Source organism: Stenella coeruleoalba (assembly GCF_951394435.1).
Source record: "Stenella coeruleoalba genome assembly, chromosome: 15".
Classification (NCBI taxonomy): Eukaryota; Metazoa; Chordata; class Mammalia; order Artiodactyla; family Delphinidae; genus Stenella; species Stenella coeruleoalba.
Genome location: NC_137161.1, coordinates 78166059 through 78187605, shown reverse-complemented (window position 1 = coordinate 78187605; position 21547 = coordinate 78166059). Strand labels below are relative to the sequence as shown.

General features: G+C 49.8%; 2 protein-coding genes across 6 annotated transcripts in view; both read left to right on the top strand.

Moving 5' to 3' along the window:
* Window positions 1-2650, top strand: part of GTF2IRD1 (GTF2I repeat domain containing 1) — a 112186-nt gene extending 109536 nt beyond the window's left edge. For all 5 annotated transcript variants that reach the window (XM_079899148.1, XM_079899147.1, XM_079899150.1 and 2 more), the window contains 2 exons: window positions 1022-1140; window positions 2225-2650. In XM_079899148.1, the coding sequence (XP_079755274.1) occupies window positions 1022-1140; window positions 2225-2293 (188 nt within the window). In that variant the 3' untranslated portion in view covers window positions 2294-2650. The remainder of the gene's footprint in view (window positions 1-1021; window positions 1141-2224) is intronic.
* Window positions 2651-5032: 2382 nt separating this feature from the next.
* GTF2I (general transcription factor IIi) overlaps window positions 5033-21547 on the top strand; it is a gene marked incomplete at its 3' end in the record, with an annotated part of 143479 nt that continues 126964 nt past the window's right edge. The window contains exon 1 of the mRNA XM_079945346.1: window positions 5033-5447. The remainder of the gene's footprint in view (window positions 5448-21547) is intronic.

Here is a 21547-nt window from a genome sequence, read left to right as displayed (position 1 = left end):
GCCCAGTCCCCACCTGTGCATCACACAGCAGCAAATCGTTTTTTGTTTTTTTTTTTTTTTTTGGCCTTGAGAATTCGGGGATCTTAGTTCCCCGACCAGGGATGGAACCCGGTCCCCTGCGGTGGAAGTGCAGAGTCCTAACCACTGGACCACCAGGGAATTCCCCAATATACAGCTGCACATCTTTTTGATAAGTCTTACATATTCACGTGAATTGAATTCAGCGGCAACACGACCCCTGCTAGTCCTGCTGTGTGCTGGGCTTGGTACTAGGCTCTTTCATACACATAATCTCCTTTGAGTCTCATATCACAGTTGTCCCCTTTTGGCTCAGAGAGGTTAATCAATTTACCAGGGTCACACAGCTAGTAGGTGGCAGCAGTGGAGTTTGCACTTAGGACTTCTGGCTCTAAACCAGGGTTTCTTTCCATTGGGACACTGCCTGTCTACTAGTACCTGTGACCTGTCATCATTCACAGCAAATCAGATCTGGGTCGTCACACATCAGCGGTAACAGTAGCAACAATACTGATACCAATTCTCAGTTTCTGACGATTTACTGGGGACCAGGCACATTAGCTCATGTGACTCTCCCAGCAAGCCTGCAGGATCTTACATTTTACTTGTGACAGAATGAAGGCTCGTTGGCCACTAAGTGACTCCCCTTAAGACTTAAGTCTGTGTGGCTCAGAGTCTGGGAGTTCTGGGGAGGCCGGGAGCCCGCAGGCTACATGGTCTGAGGAGGGTATAAGGAAACCTGCTGGGGAGACCCACTCGGGGGAGGAGGCTCTATCGTTAGCAAAGCAGACAGGTGAACGGGAGCAGGAAGGTGGGCGAGTGGGGCGCGGGGCTGCTTAGGGAAGGAGGCCGGAGAGATGGGCCTCAGCCGCTGGTGGGCCGGGAGCCTTGAGTGCTGAGAGGGGGACTTCAAACCAGAGAGCAAGGCCTTCTCCGTGGGGGGTCAGGAGGCCAAGACACAGTGGCCCTGGCACCTGGCGTCAGCAACCCTTTCTCCTACCAGCCAAAGACAGCAGCATCCCCAAGCGCAAGAGAAAGCGGGTCTCCGAAGGGAATTCCATCTCGTCTTCCTCCTCCTCTAACCCGGAGTCAGTGGCATCCACCAACCAGATCTCACTCGTGGTAAAGTTGCACAGACCTGGACCTGACTGCTCTTCTCTCTGGCTTTCAGCCGGCACTCGGGCAGGCTCGTCTACTCCGGAGCGTGGGTCTGGGGTGCGGGGAGATGCTGGGCACTGAGTAGAGTCTGCAGACGCATCTGCCTGCCCTACCCATGAGACAGTCCACCCCCCTCTCATCAGGTGCCCACAGGCGCCCGGGGAAGGAGTTCACACCCCCACTGTGCAGATGGGCAAACTGAGGCCGAGGAGAGGGAAGGGACCTGACCCCCCACTCGGCAGGACCTCAAGCAGACTCCTGGGTTCCCGGGGCAATCAGATGCTAGACGAATCTCTGCGCTTACATCACATGCTCTGAGCCACAGCCCTGTGAGGTGTTCCCTGCAGTTACGTAGACAAGGAAAACCAGGGTCAGAGGCCGCATGACTCTGTGGCCTCATGGCTGGTCAGTGGTGGATGGAGACCCCACCTCCAAAGCTCCACCTGTTCAGCCATGTGGCTGGATTCTTCTCTCCCACCTACGAGGAAAACCTCATTAAGGGCACACACTTGAGGGTTCTTTCTGATTTCAAAATATTAGCTTTGAAATCCTGAGTCCCAATGGGGAGAATATTGGAAGACAGTTGAAAATGACTTTAGGATTTGTTTATCCTTGGACCCCTTCCTGCTAAACCCCGAAGCTCAGGCTTTGCCTCTGTTCCTGCCAGGGTGCTCACAGAGGGTCCCTAGCCCCTTGCACCACCCAGAGAGACAGGACAGCTGCTTTGGGGCCTGAGGCCTGGAGGGGGCTGAGTTGATGGTGGTGACCAGCAGTTCTGAGCCAATCCCCAATTCCCTCCCCACATGTCTGCTCACATGGCTAGCCCCCGGGACACAGGTGGGAATAGGTCAGAAGACTCCAGCCCAGGCCCCATGGCCACTGGTGAACTGCGTGACCTTAGACTGGTCACGTCCCGTCTCTGGGCATTCCATGGCCTCAAAATAAATAGCATCTGAGGAAGCCCTTCAGAAAGCAGCGCTGAGTGTTCTGGTATGCTCTCCACGTCACCCGGAGTCCTAACCCGGGCTCTCTGTCCCCCTCTTTCTAGCAATGGCCAATGTACATGGTGGACTATGCCGGCCTGAACGTGCAGCTCCCGGGACCTCTGAATTACTAGACCTCAGTGCTGAATCAGGACCTCACTCAGAAAGACTAAAGGAAATGTAATTTATGTACAAAGTGTATATTCGGATATGTATCGATGCCTTTTAGTTTTTCCAATGATTTTTACACTATATTCCTGCCGGCAAGGCCTTTTTAAATAAGTAAAAAAAAAAAAAAAAAAACCATTGCCTTTGTTCCTGTTGCGTGTTCTCTCTTGGAATTTGTGGCTGCAGCTATCACTGGAACGAGGTCAGGAAACCCAGCTCAGGTGGCCTGCCCGGGCCCTCCGTCCTTGCCAAAGCAGAGGCGGTGGCCCTGACCGCGAGGCCCTGGGTACAGACTTCACTCATTTGGCTGCTGCTGGGGTCACATGACCTCAGGATGCGGCACCACGGAAGGCAAAGTGCTAGGCTGACCCCCCTGGCCTCAGGGAGCGTTCAGTGTGGTAAAGGGGCCGTCTTGCCCTTGCCCCAGTAACTCAGGTGAAGTCAGAAAAGTCAAGTATGGGGACTTCCCTGGTGGCACAGCGATTAAGATTCCGAGCTCCCAATGCAGGGGGCCTGGGTTTGACCCCTGGTCCAGGAACTAGGTCCCACATGCCACAACTAAGAAGCCCACATGCCGCAACAAAGGAGCCAGTGAGCTGCAACTAAGGAGCCTGCCTGTTGCAACTAAGACCTGATGCAACCAAATAAATAAATAAATAAATAAATATATATATATATATATATATATATATATTTAAGTCAAGTATGATCAGCAAGTATGGAATCTTCATAGCTGGAGGGAAGGCATCTTGGCGAAGGGGCTTTGGGTTGGGCCTGGAGGGCTGGGGTGGGTTTTTTTGTGTGTGTTTTTCTTTAACATCTTTATTGGAGTATAATTGCTTTGCAATGGTGTGTTAGTTTCTGCTGTACAACAAAGTGAACAGCTATACATATACATATATCCCCATATCTCTTCCCTCTTGCATCTCCCTCCCTCCCTCCCACCCTCCCACCCTCCCTATCCCACCCCTCTAGGTGGTCACAAAGCACGGAGCTCATCTCCCTGTGCAATGCGGCTGCTTCCCACTAGCTAGCTATTTTACATTTGCTAGCGTATATATGTCCATGCCACTCTCTCACTTCATCCCAGCTTACCTTCCCCCTCCCCGTGTCCTCAAGTCCATTCTCTACGTCTGCGTCTTTATTCCTGTCCTGCCCCTAGGTTCTTCAGAACCATTTTTTTTAAATTTTTTTAAGATTCCATACATATGTGTTAGCATACGGTATTTGTTTTTCTCTTAAAAATATGGAATGCTTCACAAATTTGCGTGTCGTCCTTGCCCAGGGGCCATGCTAATCTCTGTATCGTTCCGATTTTAGTGTAGGTGCTGCCGAAGCCAGCACCTGGGGTGGGTTTTTGACAGAGTTCTGGGTACTGAAGCAGAGTGATGGGTCACAGCTGCTTCTCAGAAAGACCTCTTTGGTGGCAGGTGGAAAGGTGAAGGAAAGGATGAGACCGGAGGCAGAAAGACAAGTCAAAAGGGCCTGGCGGTAGTCCAGGCCTGGCACCCAGTGGCCGCTCATTCAGTCCTGGTGGGGAAGGCAGGGCGCCCTTACCTAGCGCAGAATCAGGAAATGGTCCTAGAAGCACATTAGGAGTTGGTGGGACAAAGCGGGGAGGGCTGGCGCAGGACGGTGGCACAAAGGGGGGAGAGCCGCACGTGCAAAGGCAGGGAGGCCCGGACTGAGAACCTGGAAATTCCAGGAACAAGGAGTCGCTGGAGCAGAGGACTCAAGGAGAGCGGCTGGAAGTGTGACGGATAGGCGGGTGTGTTCCCAGCAGGCTGCTGCCTGCACATGGTGCTGTGATCGAGAGGTGGGCGGGGGCAGAAATGCAGCCTGGGTTCTGCTGGCCCAGCCTTGCACGTTGCATCCTGTTCTCCCTGGCCCTGGTGGAAGACCTTGTGGGCCGGGTAAAGGTGATGGGGTATGGTGGTGAGAGCCTCAGCACGGAGTACCAGGGGAGAACCAAGACCAGATCTGCATTTTGGAAGGGTCCACTTCCAGCAGCCAGGAAACTTCAGAGGAGGGAGAAGCTGGAGGCCATGTGGGAGGCTCTTGTAGTTGTTCCAGCGAGAGCTGGCAGGGTTTGAGCCAGGTGGAGAATAACAGGGAGGGCAGCCAACAGGACTTGGAGGTCAATTGGATGCAAGTGCTGGGGCGTAGAGGAGTCAGGGTGACCACGGGGTCCAGCCAAGGTCCAGCAGGAAGCCTGCAGCTTGGAGGAACTGAGTCCTGAATCAGCTAAGTACACGATCCAAACGGTTCAGGAGCTTCTGCCAGCCCTCTGGGTTAGCCCGGTGCCCAGAGCTGGGAGGGAAGGCCCTGTCCCAGCCTTCCAGACTCTGCTTCCTCCTAGAAAGACGCAAGAAGCCGGAACCACGAGCTGGGTATGCCCCACCCAAACTTGTCCTCTTTCTGCCACATGCCAGTGGCCCCAGGACCTGCCAGGGCTCTCCACTCCATCCTCAGGCCCCTGGCCCTGGGCCCAGCTGGCCTTGTAATCTCCAGGATCAGGGGGAGGGGCGACCCCCTCTACTGACCACCCCCCGCAAGGCATAAACTGCCTAGGAGATCAAGGACATCGTTGCAGCTGCCACCTTGCCTTCAAGCCCCCTTCTCTTGCCACCCAGCCTTCCCCCATCTCATCCTATCTCTCCCTGGATTAAAAAACCCCACTGCTTTCCCTCCCCCGCAGCACTGAGTGCCAACTTCTTGGCGCTCCCGGTTTGTCCCCCTCCTCTGCCTCTCATCCCACCGATCTGTCCCCTTTCTTCTCCACGTCAGCCACAGAGCAGTGAGCGGCTGCAGCCTGGCACCGGCTTCCTCGCGGCCTGGCTGGCCTGGGACTCGGGTCCACCTGGCGCCCCCGCACCCCAGCTGGCGCCTCCCGGTTGTCTAGCCCGACCAGGGTCGCCCCGCCCCCGGGCTCAGATCTGCGGCCAGAGCCGGAAGTGGCTCCGGCCCCGGGAGGGCGGGGCTCCGCGTGCCCGAGACGGTGCCGCCGCCGACTGCGCGGAGAGGCGGGGAGCCCCGGGGAAGGGCGCTGGAACCCCGGAACACCAGCGCTGCGGACTGCAGAGTGTCTGCATCTGTCATCTTTCGGACGTGTGCAAATAGGTAGGTTGGTGCAGCAAACCTTCGCGCCTTGTTGCCGGACTTCATTTCATAAAAGCATAAGGCGGAACCCCTCCCGTCAAGTCAAAGCTTTTGAACCAAGAGGTGACCTGTGTCCGTTTCCCCTCCTGTCCCGGGCGCTCCGGGCTTTGGGAGGTGTGTCCGGGTTGAGTACGGAGGATGTGCTTGGGGGCCGCTGGCCACCTCCCCTCCACCCCCCACCCCGCCTGCTCGCTTTGCCCAGTGTGCCCAGCCAGCACCCCCAGATACGCTGAGGGATGCCTTACCGAGTATGTCCTCCCAAGCATCCCCTGCTTTCTGCAAGAGAGCCAGATGCTGTTTATGCAACCTCTCCAGAATCTCAGCGTACTGTACTTTTTAAAGTGATTTGATTCAAAGCACTCATTCTTTAATTAAACTTCATTTAGCTGCCATCTGTCTGGGTTCAAAATTGGCTTCGTGTTTTGCAACTCTAAATGAGAATTGTTATTGGATTTGTAAACACATGCACCCAAAAAAAAAAAATCACAAAACACTTTCAAAAGTAATAAATGAGGAACGTGCAGAAGCATGTTGGGAGCTGCATCTTAGGCGTTCTAATTGCTGGGGAATGTATTCTGGTGGGTACATAATCATTTTATATACAAATCTTTGTATAGAAATCTGGTATCAATGAAAAGATCAAGATTATAGAAAATGCTGGAATTATATCTGACTGAAAACAGTAATAAAGCAATAATCAGAGCAGGGACAAAGCGAGGGTGAGGCCGGAGGGGGGCGGGGAGCAGCTCTCATGCACCTGTTCCCCTGCAGGGAGCCTCCCTCACCTGCCCAGCTGCTTCCCTTCTGCTAAAAAAGGAGGAGGGTGAGCCTGAGCTCTACTGGCAGGGGCTTCACAACAACCCTTCTAGATACCTTTTTAAGTAAGGAGTCAAAGCTTTATTAAGGCTCAGCTGCTGACCTCCAAGGTGTAGGGTCTGCTCCCTCCCACCTGGGCCAGGCAGAGAAGGAGAAAGAAGAGAAAAGATGGAGAGGGATGGTAGCACCTCTTTGAAGCCTCATGTAGTGGCTCTTCAGGAAGAATAGTATTAAGGATTTTTTGGTGGGGAAACTGAGGCACGAAGACAGTGGAGGAGCAGAGCTGGAGGCTGGTGGTCGCAGGATGGGCAGCTCTTGGTGTCAGAGTTTCTGGTTGATCGAGTTTGGAGGACGCAGAAGTGGGAAGGGGGGTAGAGGTTGACGTGTGTGGATTGAAACAGGACCCCAACAACCCAAAGACTCTCTTTGAGTGATCTGGCCTCTGCCCCGTGCTCCCCTGATCTCATATCCTGGGCCGTCTCCCCAGCACTGCCCTTCTGTCACATGGGGTTGGGGGTCCTTCTTTCATTTCCTCAAAGAGGCCTCTCCTTCTTCCCAACTCACGTGGCAGCGCCTTCCTGTTTTACCTTTCACTGAAATGTCCCCTCCACGGAGGCCTCTCCGAACCATCCAGTCTAAGGCAGAAATACCCTCCACCTCATGATTTTTAAATTTCACCTCCTTTTAAAAAACAAACCATGTTGGGCTTCCCTGGTGGCGCAGTGGTTGAGAGTCCGCCTGCTGATGCAGGGGACACGGGTTCGTGCCCCGGTCTGGGAAGATCCCACATGCCGCGGAGCGGCTGGGCCTGTGAGCCATGGCCGCTGAGCCTGCGCGTCCGGAGCCTGTGCTCCGCGACGGGAGAGGCCACAACAGTGAGAGGCCCGCGTACTGTAAAATAAATAAATAAATAAATAAATAATAAAATAAAATAAAACCATGTTATTACTGCACTCATCTCCACAGGGGGCAGAAAATGAGCCTTCCCTTAACTCTATTTTTTTTTTTTTTTTTCGCTGCACCACTCAGCTTGCAGGATCTTAGTTCCCCGACCAGGGATCGAACCCGAGCCCTCAGCAGTGAAAGCACCGAGTCCTAAAACCACTGGACCTCCAGGGAATTCCCTTCCTTTAACCCTAGATCCTCCTTCCTAGTGATTCCAGTAACCTTGCCCCCACCCCATCACCCTCCCATCTACGGGGAACCAGGACAGGTGCCTCTGCCTGTTTTCCACCATTAAAGCCTGCTTGTTTGATTTCTGGTCAAGCGTTTAGACTCCAGAAGCCTGATGTTTCAACATCAATGTCCCTGAAATGGTCCACCTAAGATGTAGGAAATGGGAGCCAGGATAAACACTAGGTGCTACAAGAGGTACGAAAAACACTCCACCTGGCTTACACTTTTGCAGATAATAGTAATATAACCACTATATACTAATTGTCTAAAATGCCAGAGCCATTAGGTAAGACCTTTTGTGTGCACTGTTAGTCCTCACAGCCCTGCAAGGTAAATATTCTTTCTTCCTCTTACAGATGAAGAATTTGAGGTTCAAAAAAGATCAAGGGTTATTATCCAGGGTTACACAACTAGGAAAAATTGAGCACCAAGCCAGGATTCAAAGCTAGGGCTGCCTGACTTAGAGGATTCAGGCCACCAAGCGCTGCCCCAAGGTAGATCCTGCATGCAGCTGCCCCTCCCCGCTCTGCGTACATGGCAAGGGGTGGAAAAGCAGTGGGCAACCTCCAGCTGGGAGGAGTTCTTGTCTCATTTCCTCCTTGTTTGAAGAAGAACAGAGGTACATTTAAAAAGAGGGGTCTTCCCTGGTGGCGCAGTGGTTAAGAATCCGTCTGCCAATGCAGGGGACACGGGTTCGTGCCCCAGTCCGGGAAGATCCCACATGCTGCAGAGCAACTAAGCCCACGCGCCACAACTACTGAGCCTGCACTTTAGAGCCCGCGAGCCACAGCTACTGAAGCCCACGCGCCTAGAGCCCGCACTGCGCAACAAGAGAAGCCACCGCAACGAGAAACCCACGCACCGCAACGAAGAGTAGCCCCCACTCCCCACAACTAGAGAAAACCTGCATGCAGCAATGAAGACCCAACGCAGCCAAAAATAAATAAATTTATTTTTAAAAAAAAGAGGAGGGAAGAATGGGTACCAGTTCAAGGCTTGCCCAGAAAAGTTGCTAAGACACTCCTCTTAGTGCACAGGAAAGGGATATTAACAGGAGGCCACAGCTGGAAGGACTAGAGAAATACAAACACATACAATCTCACGTATACACACTCACACAGACTCATACACATACGCACACATATTTTTAAAACTGTTAATTAGAGGTGTTGTCATAATCCCCAATTGTAGCAGAGTGCTTGGCTCACAGATGTTGGACTGGCATCTGAGAAAGTGGCACAGAGAGGAGCCATCCTCAGCCACAGCTCTGAACACACCCGGCCCTGCCAGCACGCAGCTCTGCTGGACCCCACTGCCCCAGGAGGAAATCCTCCGGCCTCACTCTGGCATCTGGGGCCCAGCCCCCAGCAACTCCTTCTGTATCTCCCAGTGTGCCTTGGGCTCCAGCCAAACCATGTCCTTACTGTTCTCAGAACATTCTAGAGCCTAACATACCTCCACGCCTCTGCCCCGGCTTTCAGCCTGGCTGGCCCTTCCCCTTTCCTTTGCTTCACAAGGGTGCGCCCTGCTCTGCGGTCCAGCAGGAAGGTCCTGTCTTGTGCCACCTCCCCAGGCGGTCCCGGCCCAGCAGGTGCTCTCAGAAAACTCCACACAATGTGCTATTGTCCCCTGAAAAAAAAAAGAGCTCATTGAACACACAGCCTGAAACACTAGCTCCTAATATCTCCTAAACATCCCCCAGCAAAAAGAATGTCGTTTTCTTCTCTGTCGCCTTCCAGACGTCCTGCTCTGAAGTCTGAGATACAAGCCTTCCTTGCTCAGGAAATCTGCTCTTCCTCTTGAAGTCTCATTTCTCGTTTTTTTCATTTTCCCCCCCTACCATGGTGTACATTACATCCCCATGACTTATTTATTTTATAACTGGGAGTTTGTACTTTTGGACCACCTTCACCCATTTCACCCATCCTCCACTCCCTGCCTCTGCCAACTACCAATCTATCTGTATCTGTAAGGATTTTTTATTTTTTTTAATTTATTTTTGGCTGCGTTGGTCTTTGTTGCTACGCATGGGCTTTCTCTAGTTGCTGCGAGCGGGGGCTACTCTTCGTTTTGGCGCATGGGCCTCTCTTATTGCGGAGCACGGGTTCTAGCTGCAAGGACTCAGTAGTTGTGGCTCGCGGGCTCTAGAGCACAGGCTCAGTAATTGCAGCGCACAGGCTTAGTTGCTCCGCAGCATGTGGGATCTTCTCGGACCAGGGCTCGAACCCATGTCCCTTGCATTGGCAGGCGGATTCATAACCACTGTGCCACCAGGGAAGTCCCAGTTTTTTGTTGTTTTATTTGTTATTTTGTTTTTTAGATTCCACATATAAGTGAAATCATATGGTATTTGTCTTTCTCTGATTTACTTCACTTAGTGTAATACCCTCTAAGTCCATCCATGTTGTCACAAATGGCAAGATTTCATTCTTTTTTGTGGCTGAGTGATATTCTGTTGTGTGGGTATATATAGACCACATCTTCTTTTTTTTTTTTTTTTTTTCTTTTTGCGGTACGCGGGCCTCTCACTGTTGTGGCCTCTCCCGTTGCGGAGCACAGGCTCCGGACGCGCAGGCTCAGCAGCCATGGCTCACGGGCCCAGCCGCTCCGCGGCATGTGGGATCTTCCCGGACCAGGGCACAAACCCGTGTCCCCTGCATCGGCAGGCGGACTCTCAACCACTGCGCCACCAGGGAAGCCCAGACTATATCTTCTTTATCCATTCATCCATCCAGGGACACTTAGGTTGCTCCCATGTCTTGGCTATTGCAAATAATGCTGTAGTGAATACAGAGGTACAGATACCTTTTCAAGGTAGTGTTTTTGTTTCCTTCCAATAAATACCCTAAAGTGGAATTGCTGGATCATATGGTAGTTCTATGTCTAATTTTTAGGAACCTCCATACTGTTTTCCAGAGTCGCTATGCTAATTTACATTCCCACCAACAGTGCACAAGGGTTATCTTTTCTCCACATCCTTGCCAGCATTTATTATTTGTTGTCTTTTTGATAACAGCCGTTCTAACAGGTGTGAGGTGGTATCTCATTGTGGTTTTGATTTGCATTTCCCTGATGATCAGTGATTTTGAGCACCTTTTCATGTACCTATTGGCCATGTGTACCTCTTCTTTGGGAAAGTGTCTATTGAGATCCTCTGCCCTTTTTTTTTTTTCTGGAGTATAGTTGATTTACAATGTTGTGTTAGTTTCAGGTGTACAGCAAAGTGAATCAGTTATATATATATATCCATTCTTTTTCAGATTCTTTTCCCGTATAGGTTATTATAGAATATTGAGTAGAGTTCCCCCTGCTATACAGTAGGTCCTTGTTAGTTGCCTATTTTACATATAGTACTGTGTCTATGTTAATCCCAATCTCCTAATTTATCACTTCCCCCCATGTTTCCCCTTTGGTAACCATAAGTTTGATTTCGAGATCTGAGAGTCTGTTTCTGTTTTGTAAAAAAGTTCATTTGTATCATTGTTTTGTTAGATGCCACATATAAGTGATATCATATTTGTCTTTCCCTTTCTGACTTACTTCCTCTGCCCATTGTTTGCCTTTTGCTCTTGCGTTGTGTGAGTTCATTATACATCTTGGATATTAACCCCTTATCAGCTATGTGATTTGCATATATTTTCTCCCATTCGGTAGTTTGTTGAAGCCTCATTTTTTGGAGGGGGAGGTCTCTGACCCTTTCTCCTTCTCCAAGAGCTTGCCCTGCTCTGCTGTCAGCCAGCCCTGCAGCTGCAGGCTGCTTTTTTTTTTTTTTTTTGGCCATGCCACTCGGCTTGCAGGATCTTAGTTCCCCGACCAGGGATCGAGCCCATGCCTGCAGCAGTGAAAGTGCAGAGTCCTAACCACTGGGCCGCCAGGGAGTACCCCAGGCTGCTTCTGCTCCCTTTGCTTCTGCCTCCTTCCTTCTCTCTCTCTCTGCTTTGCTACTGCCCCCACCTCCTTTCAGAGGAGGTGTTTCTAAGGACTCTGGGAGGCTCACACTCTTGCCTCATCCCCTGAGGGACTTCCTGCTCTCCAGACCTCAGACATCCTCAGGGCCTAAGCACCTGGTTCCCTGGATCCCAATGAAGAGAATGGCTTGAAGTGAATCTGGAAAATGGGCAGGGACTGCAGAGGTTGGGGGAGTTACCTGCTGTGTCTTCAGTAGATTTGTGAACCTCTTGAGTTGGCTGTCGGGACCAGGAGGTGAAAGGGACCAGAAAGCATCCTCCCGAAAGGTCATAAGCCCATTGGAGTGACAGTTCATTGGCTTATTTAATGATGAAACAAACACTCATGAAGCATCTTTGCCAAGACCTCGTGCCTCCTGCCTGTGATGGACAAGAAGCAAGTCAACAGCCGACATGTAACTACAAGACCAGAGCTGTGAAGGAAATGGACAAGGTGTAGGAACCAAGGCTGGGGTCGGCCAGGGAAGAGACGAGGATGAAATTGAGTCTTTAAAGGTCAGTAGGAGTCAGCCAAGCAAAGAACAGGAGGAAGACAAACATCTCCAGAGAGAGGGAGCAGGGTATGGGGGCCCTAAGTTGGGGACTGGGGAAGAAGTGGACTTCTTTCTGTGGAGGTGACGAGTGGTGGGTGAAGGGGAGAGAACCATGGGATGCAGCTGGAGAAGCAAGACTTCATCCGCAGTGTCCTGGCCACTGCCAAAGAGTTTTATTTAGTCATGGGAGCAACACGCTCCAATTTATGCTTCTTCAGAACTCACTCTGGTTGCTCTGTGGAGAATGTAAAGAACTCCAACAACTCAACGGAAAACACACACGGGCTTCCCTGGTGGCACAGTGGTTTAGAGTCCGCCTGCCGATGCAGGGGACACGGGTTCGTGCCCCTGTCCGGGAAGATCCCACATGCTGCGGAGTGGCTGGGCCCGTGAGCCATGGCCGCTGAGCCTGCGCGTCCGGAGCCTGTGCTCCGCAACGGGAGAGTCCACAACAGTGAGAGGCCCACGTACGGCAAAAAAAAAAAAAAGAAAGAAAGAACGAAAACACACACAACCGAAGTAAAAAATGGGCAAAAGACTTGAGTGGATATTTCTCCAAAGAAGATATACAAATGGCCAATCAATTAATGAAAAGATGCTTAACATCATTAGTCATTAGGGAAATACAAATCAAAACCACGATGAGGGGGACGTCCCTGGCGGTCCAGTGGTTAAGACTCTGCGCTCCCAGTGCAAGGGATACAGGTTCGATCCCTGGTCGGGGAACTAAAATCCCACATGCCACACAGCGTGGCCAAAAATAAAAAAAAAAAAAACCAAAAAAACCCCACAATGAGGTACCACCTACTAGGATGTCTATGATAAAAAAGAAAACAGAAAATAGCAAGGGTTGGAGAGGATGTGGAGAAACTGGAAACTTCCTGCATTGCTGGTGGGAATGTGAAATGGTGCAGCCTCTGTGGGAAAGCATCTGGCAGTTTTCCAAAAAGTTAAACATGGAATTATATGACCAGTGTGATATTGTGATATGATAAATATATATTTTGGTCTTCACCTGTTTTCCCGGTACCAACTCCAAAAACTGTCAGGATTTCCTAAGTGATAAGAGCAACAGAGGTGTCTTTTGTTATTCATAACAAGCCCTTCAAACACACCTGAGTTTATGTTAATGCGGTGACTTTTGGACCGCCCCTAAGGAAGGAGGCTGGTTGCCAGGTGAATCAGCCTTATAGTTACAGGGTTGGAACTTTCAGCCCCACCCCCTGAACTCTGAGGAGGGAAAGGGGGCTAGATTCAATTACTCACCAATGGCCAATGATTTAATCAGTCTTGCCTAAGTAATGAAGCCTTCATAAAAATCCCTACGGTACGGGTTCAGAGAGCTTCCAAGTGGATGAACCAGAACGCCTCCGTGTGCCAGGAGGGTGGCGCACCTCAAACTCCACTGGGACAGGAGTCCCTGTGCTCTGTACCCTTGTGGACCTGGCCCTATGTACCTCTTCATCTGGCTGTTCATTCATATCCTTTAACATCCTTTGTAATAAACTGGAAATCTAGTAGGGAAATTGTTAACCTGATTCTGTGAGCCACTCTAGCAAATGACTGAACCCAAGAAGGGAGTCATGGAAACCTCTAATTTATCACCAGCCCTTCAGAAGCTCAGGTGACAACCTGGATTTAGGATTGGCATCCAAAGTGGGGTCAGTCTTGTGGAATTGAGCCCTTAACCTGTGGGATCTGATGCTATCTCCAGGTAGATAGCATTAAAATTGAGTTAAATTATAGACCCACTAAGCTGGTGTCTGAAAATTGGTTGGTGTGGGAAAAACCCCACACATTTGGTGACCAGAAATGCAGAATGTTGTAATAGAGGAGAAGCACAGGAGTTTTTCATTTTCACCTAGCAATTCCACGCTAAGGCGTTACCCTAGGGAATTGAAAGCAGGGACTCAAATAGGTATTTGTGTACCAATGTTCATTGCAACATTATTCACAATAGCCAAAAGGTGGAAACAACCCGAAGTCCACCAACAGATGAACTGATAAGCAAAATGCAGTGTATCCATACAATGGAATATGATGTAGCCACAAACAGGAATGAAGTTCTGATACCTGCTACAACAGGGATGAACCTTGAAAACATGCTGAGTGAAAGAAGCCAGGCACAAAAGGGCAACTAGTGTACGGCTCTATTTCTATAAGGTGTTTGGACAGGCAAATTCACAGAGACAGAAAGGAGATTCGAGGTTACCAGGGGCTAGGAGGGGAGGGGAAAGAGTGGGGAAGGATTATTCTTTCTTTCTATTTTTTTTTTTTTTGGCTGCACCACACAACTTGTGGCATCTTAGTTCCCTGACCAGGGATCGAACCTGGGCCCTCGGCAATGAAAGCACAGAGTCCTACCGCTGGACGTCCAGGGAATTCCCTGGGGAATGATTATTTAATGGGTACAGAGTTTCTGTTTGGGATGATGCAAACGTTCTGGCAATAGTGGTGATGGTTACACATCGTTGTGAGTGTACTGAATGAGTGTTATATATTTGTGAGTAGTGAGTGTTATATATTTTTTACCATGATTAAAAACATAATTTTTTTAAGCATTCTGACTGCTGTGTGGAGGACAGTGGTGGCATCTAGATGACCTCTCTAGTCACTGAAATCAAATTCTCTCCTTCCGTTTTTCCCACCATCCATCCATGCTGGAAAAAGCACGTAGTATCGACCAGAGCATCCTCAGCCTGCCATTCAAAGACTTCCTGGCCCACCCAGGTGATCGGAAGCCCCTTGGACACTTATAGGTGGGCATCTGGGAGACCCAAGCTTGTCTTGATCCAACCCAACCCAGCTGGTCCAGGGAAAGCAAGTCCCTCCAGAGCATCTTGAAACTACACCACTGTAGAGAAATTTTGAAGGTAGGGGTACCCCCTTCCAGGGCCCGAGAATGGGCTCTTGTCTAACACTTGGAAATGAATTGTCCAAGGAGACACACGTGCTGACAAAGAAGAGACTTTATTGGGAAGGGCGCCTGGGCGGAGAGCAGCAGGGTCAGGGAACCCAGGGGAACCGCTCTGCCACGTGGCTTACGGTCTCGGGTTTTATGGTAACTGGGTTGTCTCTGGCCAATCACTCTGACTCAGGGTCCTTCCTGGTGGCGTGCACATCACTCAGCCAGGGTGGATTTCAGTGAGAAGGATTCTGGGAGGTTGGTAGGACATATGGACTAGCGTCTCCTCTCTCCTTTTGACCTTTCCCGAATTCTTCTGGTTGGTGGTAGCTTGTTAGTTCCGCATTCCTTACCAGGACCTCCTGTTGCAAGTGACTACTATCTTGCCTGGCCAGGGTGGGCGGTTTCCGTCAGTGGTTCCCCTAACAGAGAGAGTAGCCCCAGAGGGCTTTGTGCCAATGATGGCAGTGCCAGTGCTGAGTACTCTAAGTGCCATGACAGGTGATGCTTCCCAGAGGCAGTCCCTGCAGTGGCCATAGGCACCAGGAAGAGGGCAGGTTCAGGGCCCAGTGGGGGCTGAGTCACTCTCCATCTGGAGGGAGGAGGAAATTCCGTCTTTCGGGATCACGGGGATCCTTTTTTGTGACTGTATCTTGCACATAACAACTGCTGGCCAGTTGCTCAAGGGGCCGGGAATCCCACTCCTCTCCCAGGCCTGAGTCTGACACACGGAGGGGTTTCTCAGAACCAGTGTGATGAATGGACGGGTGCTGAGGCCACAGACGCCAGCCTGGGAGCCCAGGGAGGCCCAGCCCCTGCCCAGGGTGACCAACAGGAAGTTGGTGGCTGAGTAAGGATTGGACCCGGGTGCCCCCTCCCAGACTGAGCCTCTCTCTGTCTCGTCCCCCCCCCCCCGGGGGGGGAGGTCTCTCCAACCCCAGACCCTGAGGAGGGGCAGCTGTGGAGTCGCACACATGCTCTTTTCACCTGTTTTTTTATGGGTTTCTTTTCTTTTGTTCTCTTTCTGGGAAATCTGATTTGAACTTTGAAAGCCGAGGATCGGGTTGCCAGATTTAGCAAATAAAAATACAGGATGCGCCGTTAAATGTGATTTTCAGATCAACACCAAATAATTCTTTAGGATATGTATATCCCATGCAATATTTGACACAGAACTTACACTAAAAGTAATTATTTGGTGTTGATCTGAAATTCAAATTTCTGTATTTTTCTGGCAACCTCCCCTAGAAGCTAGACTCTGTTATCTGCAGAGAAAAGGCGGCCTTTGAGCGGGGGAGGATGGAGGAAGAAACAAAGTGATCAGGCCTGGTCCAGGAAAATGGTGGCCTCTCTCCACCGACTCCCCCAGAACCTAGCTGGGCCCCGCCAAGCGGAGCTGCCATTCCTTCCACGGTGCACCTCTGAAGAATCCCAGAGGCTCTCTGTTTGCTCCCGGCCTGTCCGCCTTTCTCAGCACAGAAGCAATCCAGACACCCGCTGCAAGACGTCGAGAGACAAATGAGGAAGCTGCTCAGACAGCCGGAGGGGACAGGAAGCTTCTGGCGGCCTCGAGAGAGGAAACTGGAGCAGGGAGGCAGCGCCGGGGGAGGTGGGGCCAGGACAGCAGCACTGCGGCCCTCACCCCGACCCCCTGGTGCCACAGAGAGAGGGCCATGACGGCTCCAGAAAGTGAAGAATCACTGGAAAGCCCAAGCACAGTCAGCTGCACAGTTTTGTTTGTGATTTGGTCCAGACACCTGGCTCCTGTGTGCCACAGCCCTGCTCAGCTGCATGGACGGCGGCGGGATCCAGCCCCAAGGCCAGGCCTCCAGAGCAGGCAAGGTAACTGAGCCCTGCTCCTGAAAGCCAGGACCGCTGGGGAGCCTGGGGCCCGCGCTACAGGCCACAGCCGTGCTAGGCCACAGGTCAGGACCCCTGCCTTGTGTCGTCCGCTGATCCCGGGCCCCAGCTACCCCTGGCCGCTCTCCTTCTCTGCCAGGCTGCACCTGACCCTGGAGCCTCCTGTCTCCGGGCGGGGTTCTGATGATCTCCTGGGTGCCTGCCTCATTAGGCTGCCAGTGCTAGGGCCCCACCCTCCACGCCAAGGCCTGCGGAACACTCTGAATCTGGTGGTGTTGGCTCAAACTGGAGAGCTCTTCCGAATCTTCCATTTCCTCAGTCTCCCCACGCCTGGCTCCACGACACTCTCTGTAGTACCTGCCCAGTCACTGGGGCCCAGCTTGCCTTGAACCTGAGCTGGCTGAGTGATAACAGGTAATTCCAAGAAGGTGTTGTACCCTTTTTCTTTCTTCCTCTCTCCCTTTTTATTCTGTTGTTTTGTTTTTGTTTTCGTTTGGCCACACCACGCATCATGCAGGATCTTAGTTCCCCAAGCAGGGATTGAACCCGTGCCCCCTGCAGCGGAAGCTCAGAGTCTTAACCACTGGACCGCCAGGGAAGTCCCTTCCTCTCTTTTTTTTGTAAGGTGGGACACTATTGTATTTTATCACGAAATTAACGAACATTTCCTGTACCAATGTCAACAACATAGAGTACAAACGGAAACTTAATAATCTCGACTTTGCCTCCAAGTTTATCCCTTGCTATTAACTGTCAATGTTCATGGTGACATGTGTATCCTTCAACATCTTTATGCTGGTATAATTCATCACACACATACATCCACTGGTAATTTTTCTCCCTTTCTTTTTCCTTTAAATGAAAATGGATCCTACGGTAATCAGGAGTGCATGCGGCACCTAAATGGTGGCTTAAGTAAGAAATGTGTTTTGTTAGCTGATGTGGGCTGCTGCCGCCACTCAGGCACACATCTCTTTATGTTTCCCCATCCTGAACGTGTGACTTTGGTCCCCTGGTCACAAGACGGCTCTGCCTTGCATTCGCTGAGTCCATGTTCCAGGCAGACAGAAGAAGGAAGGCAAAAGATAACAGGCATATACCAGCTGACTCTGATTAAAAGTATAATAACGTGCTACAAGAAAAACAATATTTTCCCCAGAGGTTCCTTCCTGTAGATTTCTGCTTATAGATCTCATTAGCCAGAAATATGTCATGTGGTCATGCCTAGCTGCAAGGGAAGCTGAGAAATCAAGATTGATTGATCGATTGATTGATTGATTTTAGAATTTTTGATGTGGACCATTTTTAAAGTCTTTATTGAATTTCTTACAATATTGCTTTTGTTTTATGTTTTGGTTTTTTGGCTGTGAGGATGTGCTATCTTAGCTCCCCAACCAGGGATCAAACCCGTACCCCCTGCACTGGAAGGGGGAATCTTAACCACTGGACCGCCAGGGAAGTCCCAAGGTTTATTTTTTAAGCTGGGTACATGGCCTGTGAATAAGGAAGAAGGGGAGTACAGGTATTGGGGAGACACATCCAGCAATGCCTACTATAGATACCATACCAATAACTCAGCAACTCTTTTTCTCCGCACTTGATGTATCATGAATCTTTTCGGATTCCTATCAAAAGCTGTACAATCATCCTACAGAATAGTACCACCATAATTTATAATTATACCGAATCATTTTCCAAAACAAAGCCAGTGGCAATAAACGTCCTTGTAGATGCATCCTTTACTGCCGGTTGCTTCTGTCTCTGAAGTTTAGATTTACCCAGAGTGGCTTACTGCATGAACGAGGGGCATCTATTGCTTTTATCGATTGCTGTGAACCAATTACCCTGACATTTCATAGCTTAAAATAACAAACATTTATTATCTAATATTGATTCTGAGGGTCAGGAATCTAAGAGCAGCTTAGATGGGTGGTTTTGGATCAGAGTTTCCTAGGAAGTTGCACTCAAGCTGTGGGTTGGGCTGCAGTCATCTAAGGGTTCAGTTGGGGCAGGAGAATCTGCTCCAAGCTTACTCACATGGCTGCTGGCAAACCTCAGTTTCTTTTCCTTTTTTTTTAAATATATTTATTTTTGGCTGTGTTGGGTCTTCATTGCTGCGCACAGGCTTTCTCTAGTTGCGGCGAGCGGGGACTACTCTTCATTGCACCGTGCAGGCTTCTCATTGCGGTGGCTTCTCTTGTGGCAGAGCACGGGCTCTAGGCGCACAGGCTTCAGTAGCTGTGGCTCTCAGGCTCAATGGTTGTGGCTCGTGGGCTCTAGAGTGCAGGCTCAGTAGTTGTGGCGCGTGGGCTTAGCTGCTCTGCGGCATGTGGGATCTTCCCGGACCAGGGCTCGAACCTGTTTTCCCTGGATTGGCAGGTGGATTCTTAACCACTGTGCCACCAGGGAAACCGAAACCTCAATTTCTTGATGGTTGTTGGACAGCAGCTTCAGTTTCCCAGCACATAGGCCTCACCTTAGGACTGCTGACAACGTGGCAGCATGCTTCCCCCAGAAAGAGTGATTCAAGAGAGAAAATGAGCACCAAAGACAGAAGCTTCAGGCTTTTTAATCCCCTGAGATCATCACTTCTGCCTTCTGCTGCTGATCACACAGCACACCTAGTACAACTTAAGAGGACAACACAGGGTGTGAATCCCTGGAGGCAGGGAACGTTGGGGTCCATGTTCCCCCAGTGGCTGGCTACCAACTTATCTGTTTTTTCTCTTGTTGCTTTAGTTGTCATATCTAAGAAACCACTGCCTAATCCGAGGTCACAAAGATTTACCCTCTTCTGAGACTGAGTTTTAAGCTCTTACATTTAGGTTGATGTCCCATTTTGAGTTAATTTTTGTACATGGTGTGAAATAGGCATCTAATTTCATTCTTTTGCATGTATATATAAAACTCTACCAGGGCTTCCCTGGTGGCGCAGTGGTTGAGAGTCCGCCTGCTGATGCAGGGAACACGGGTTTGTGCCCCGGTCCGGGAAGATCCCACCTGCTGCAGAGCGGCTAGGCCCGTGAGCCATGGCCACTGAGCCTGCGCGTCCGGAGCCTGTGCTCCGCAATGGGAGAGGCCACAATAGTGAGAGGCCCGTGTACAGCAAAAAACAAAAAAACAAAAACAAAAACAAAACTCTACCAGTCCCATTGGTTGACAGGACAATTTTTTCCCCATTGATTGGTCTTGGCACACTTGTCAAAGATCGATTGACTAGAAGTGAGAGTTTATTTCTGGGCTGTCAATGCTGTCCCACTGATACAGATATCTCTCCTCATGCCAGTACTGCACTCTATTACAGAAGTTTTGAAATCAGGAAGTAGTGAGTCCTCCAACTTTGTTCTCGTTTTTCAAGATTGTTTTGGCTATTCTGGGTCTTTTATATTTCCATATAAATCTTAGGATCAGCTTCTTAATTTCTGCTCAAAAAAGCTAGTTAGGATTTTGATAGGGATCACTTGGAATCTATAAATCAATTTGGGGAGTATTATCATCTTAATAACATTGTCTTCTAATCCATGAACATGGGATGTCTTTACATTAATTGAGGTCTTCCTTAATTTCTTTTTTTAATTAATTAAGTTATTTATAACTTTATTTATTTACTTTTGGCTGCGTTGGGTCTTTGTTGCTGTGCACGGGCTTTCTCTAGTTGCGGTGAGTGGGGGCTGGTCTTCGTTGTAGCGTGTGGGCTTCTCATTGCAGTGGCTTCTCTTGTTGCAGAGCACGGGCTCTAGGCCTGTGGGCTTCAGCAACTGTGGTACTCAGGCTCAGTAGTTGTGGCTCGCGGGCTCTAAAGCGCAGGCTCAGTAGTTGTGGTGCACAGGCTTTCTTGCTCTGCAGCATGTGGGATCTTCCCCCATGCAAGGCTGGACCAGGGCTTAAACCCATGTCCCCTGCATTGGCAAGCAGACTCTTAACCACTGTGCCACCAGGGAAGTCCCATTCCTTAATTTCTTTGATGATGTTTTATAGTCTTCAGTGTACAAATCTTACATTACTTTTTAAACTGTTATTCCTAAATATTGTATTATTTTTGAGTTTGTTATAAGTAGAATTCTTTTTTTTTCACATCTTTATTGGAGTATAAATGCTTTACAATGTTGTGTTAGTTTCTTCTGTACAACAAAGTGAATCAGCTATATGTATACATATATCCCCATATCGCCTCCCTCCCACCCTCCCTATCCCATCCCTCTAGGTTGTCACAAAGCATCGAGTTGATCTCCTTGTGCTATGCAGCAGCTTCCCACTAGCCCTCTATCTTACATTTGGTAGTGTATATATGTTAGTTCTACTCTCTCACTTCATCCCAGCTTCCCCCTCCCCTGCTGTGCCCTCAAGTCCATTCTCTATGTCTGCGTCTTTATTCCTGCCCTGCCACTAGGTTCATCAGTAACACTTTTTAAAATTCCATATATGTGTGTTAGCGTTATAAGCAGAATTCTTTTCTTAATACCGTTTCTGGATTGAAATGCAATTGATGTTTTTTGTATACTGGTCTTGTATCCTACAACCTTGCTAAGTTCATTCATTTGCTCTAATAGTTTGTGTGTGTGTGTGTAATGGCTTCCTTAGGTTTTATATATACATGATCATGTCATCTGCAAGTAGAAGTAATTTAGTTCTTTCATTCTGACCTGGAAGCCTTTTATTTCTTCTTCTTGCTTAATTGTCCTGGCTTGAACGTCCAGTACAAAGTTGAACAGCGGGACTTCCCTGGTGGTCCAGTGTGTACGACTCTGAACACCCAATGCAGGGGGCCCAGTTCGATCCCTGGGCGGGGCATCCCAGATGCAT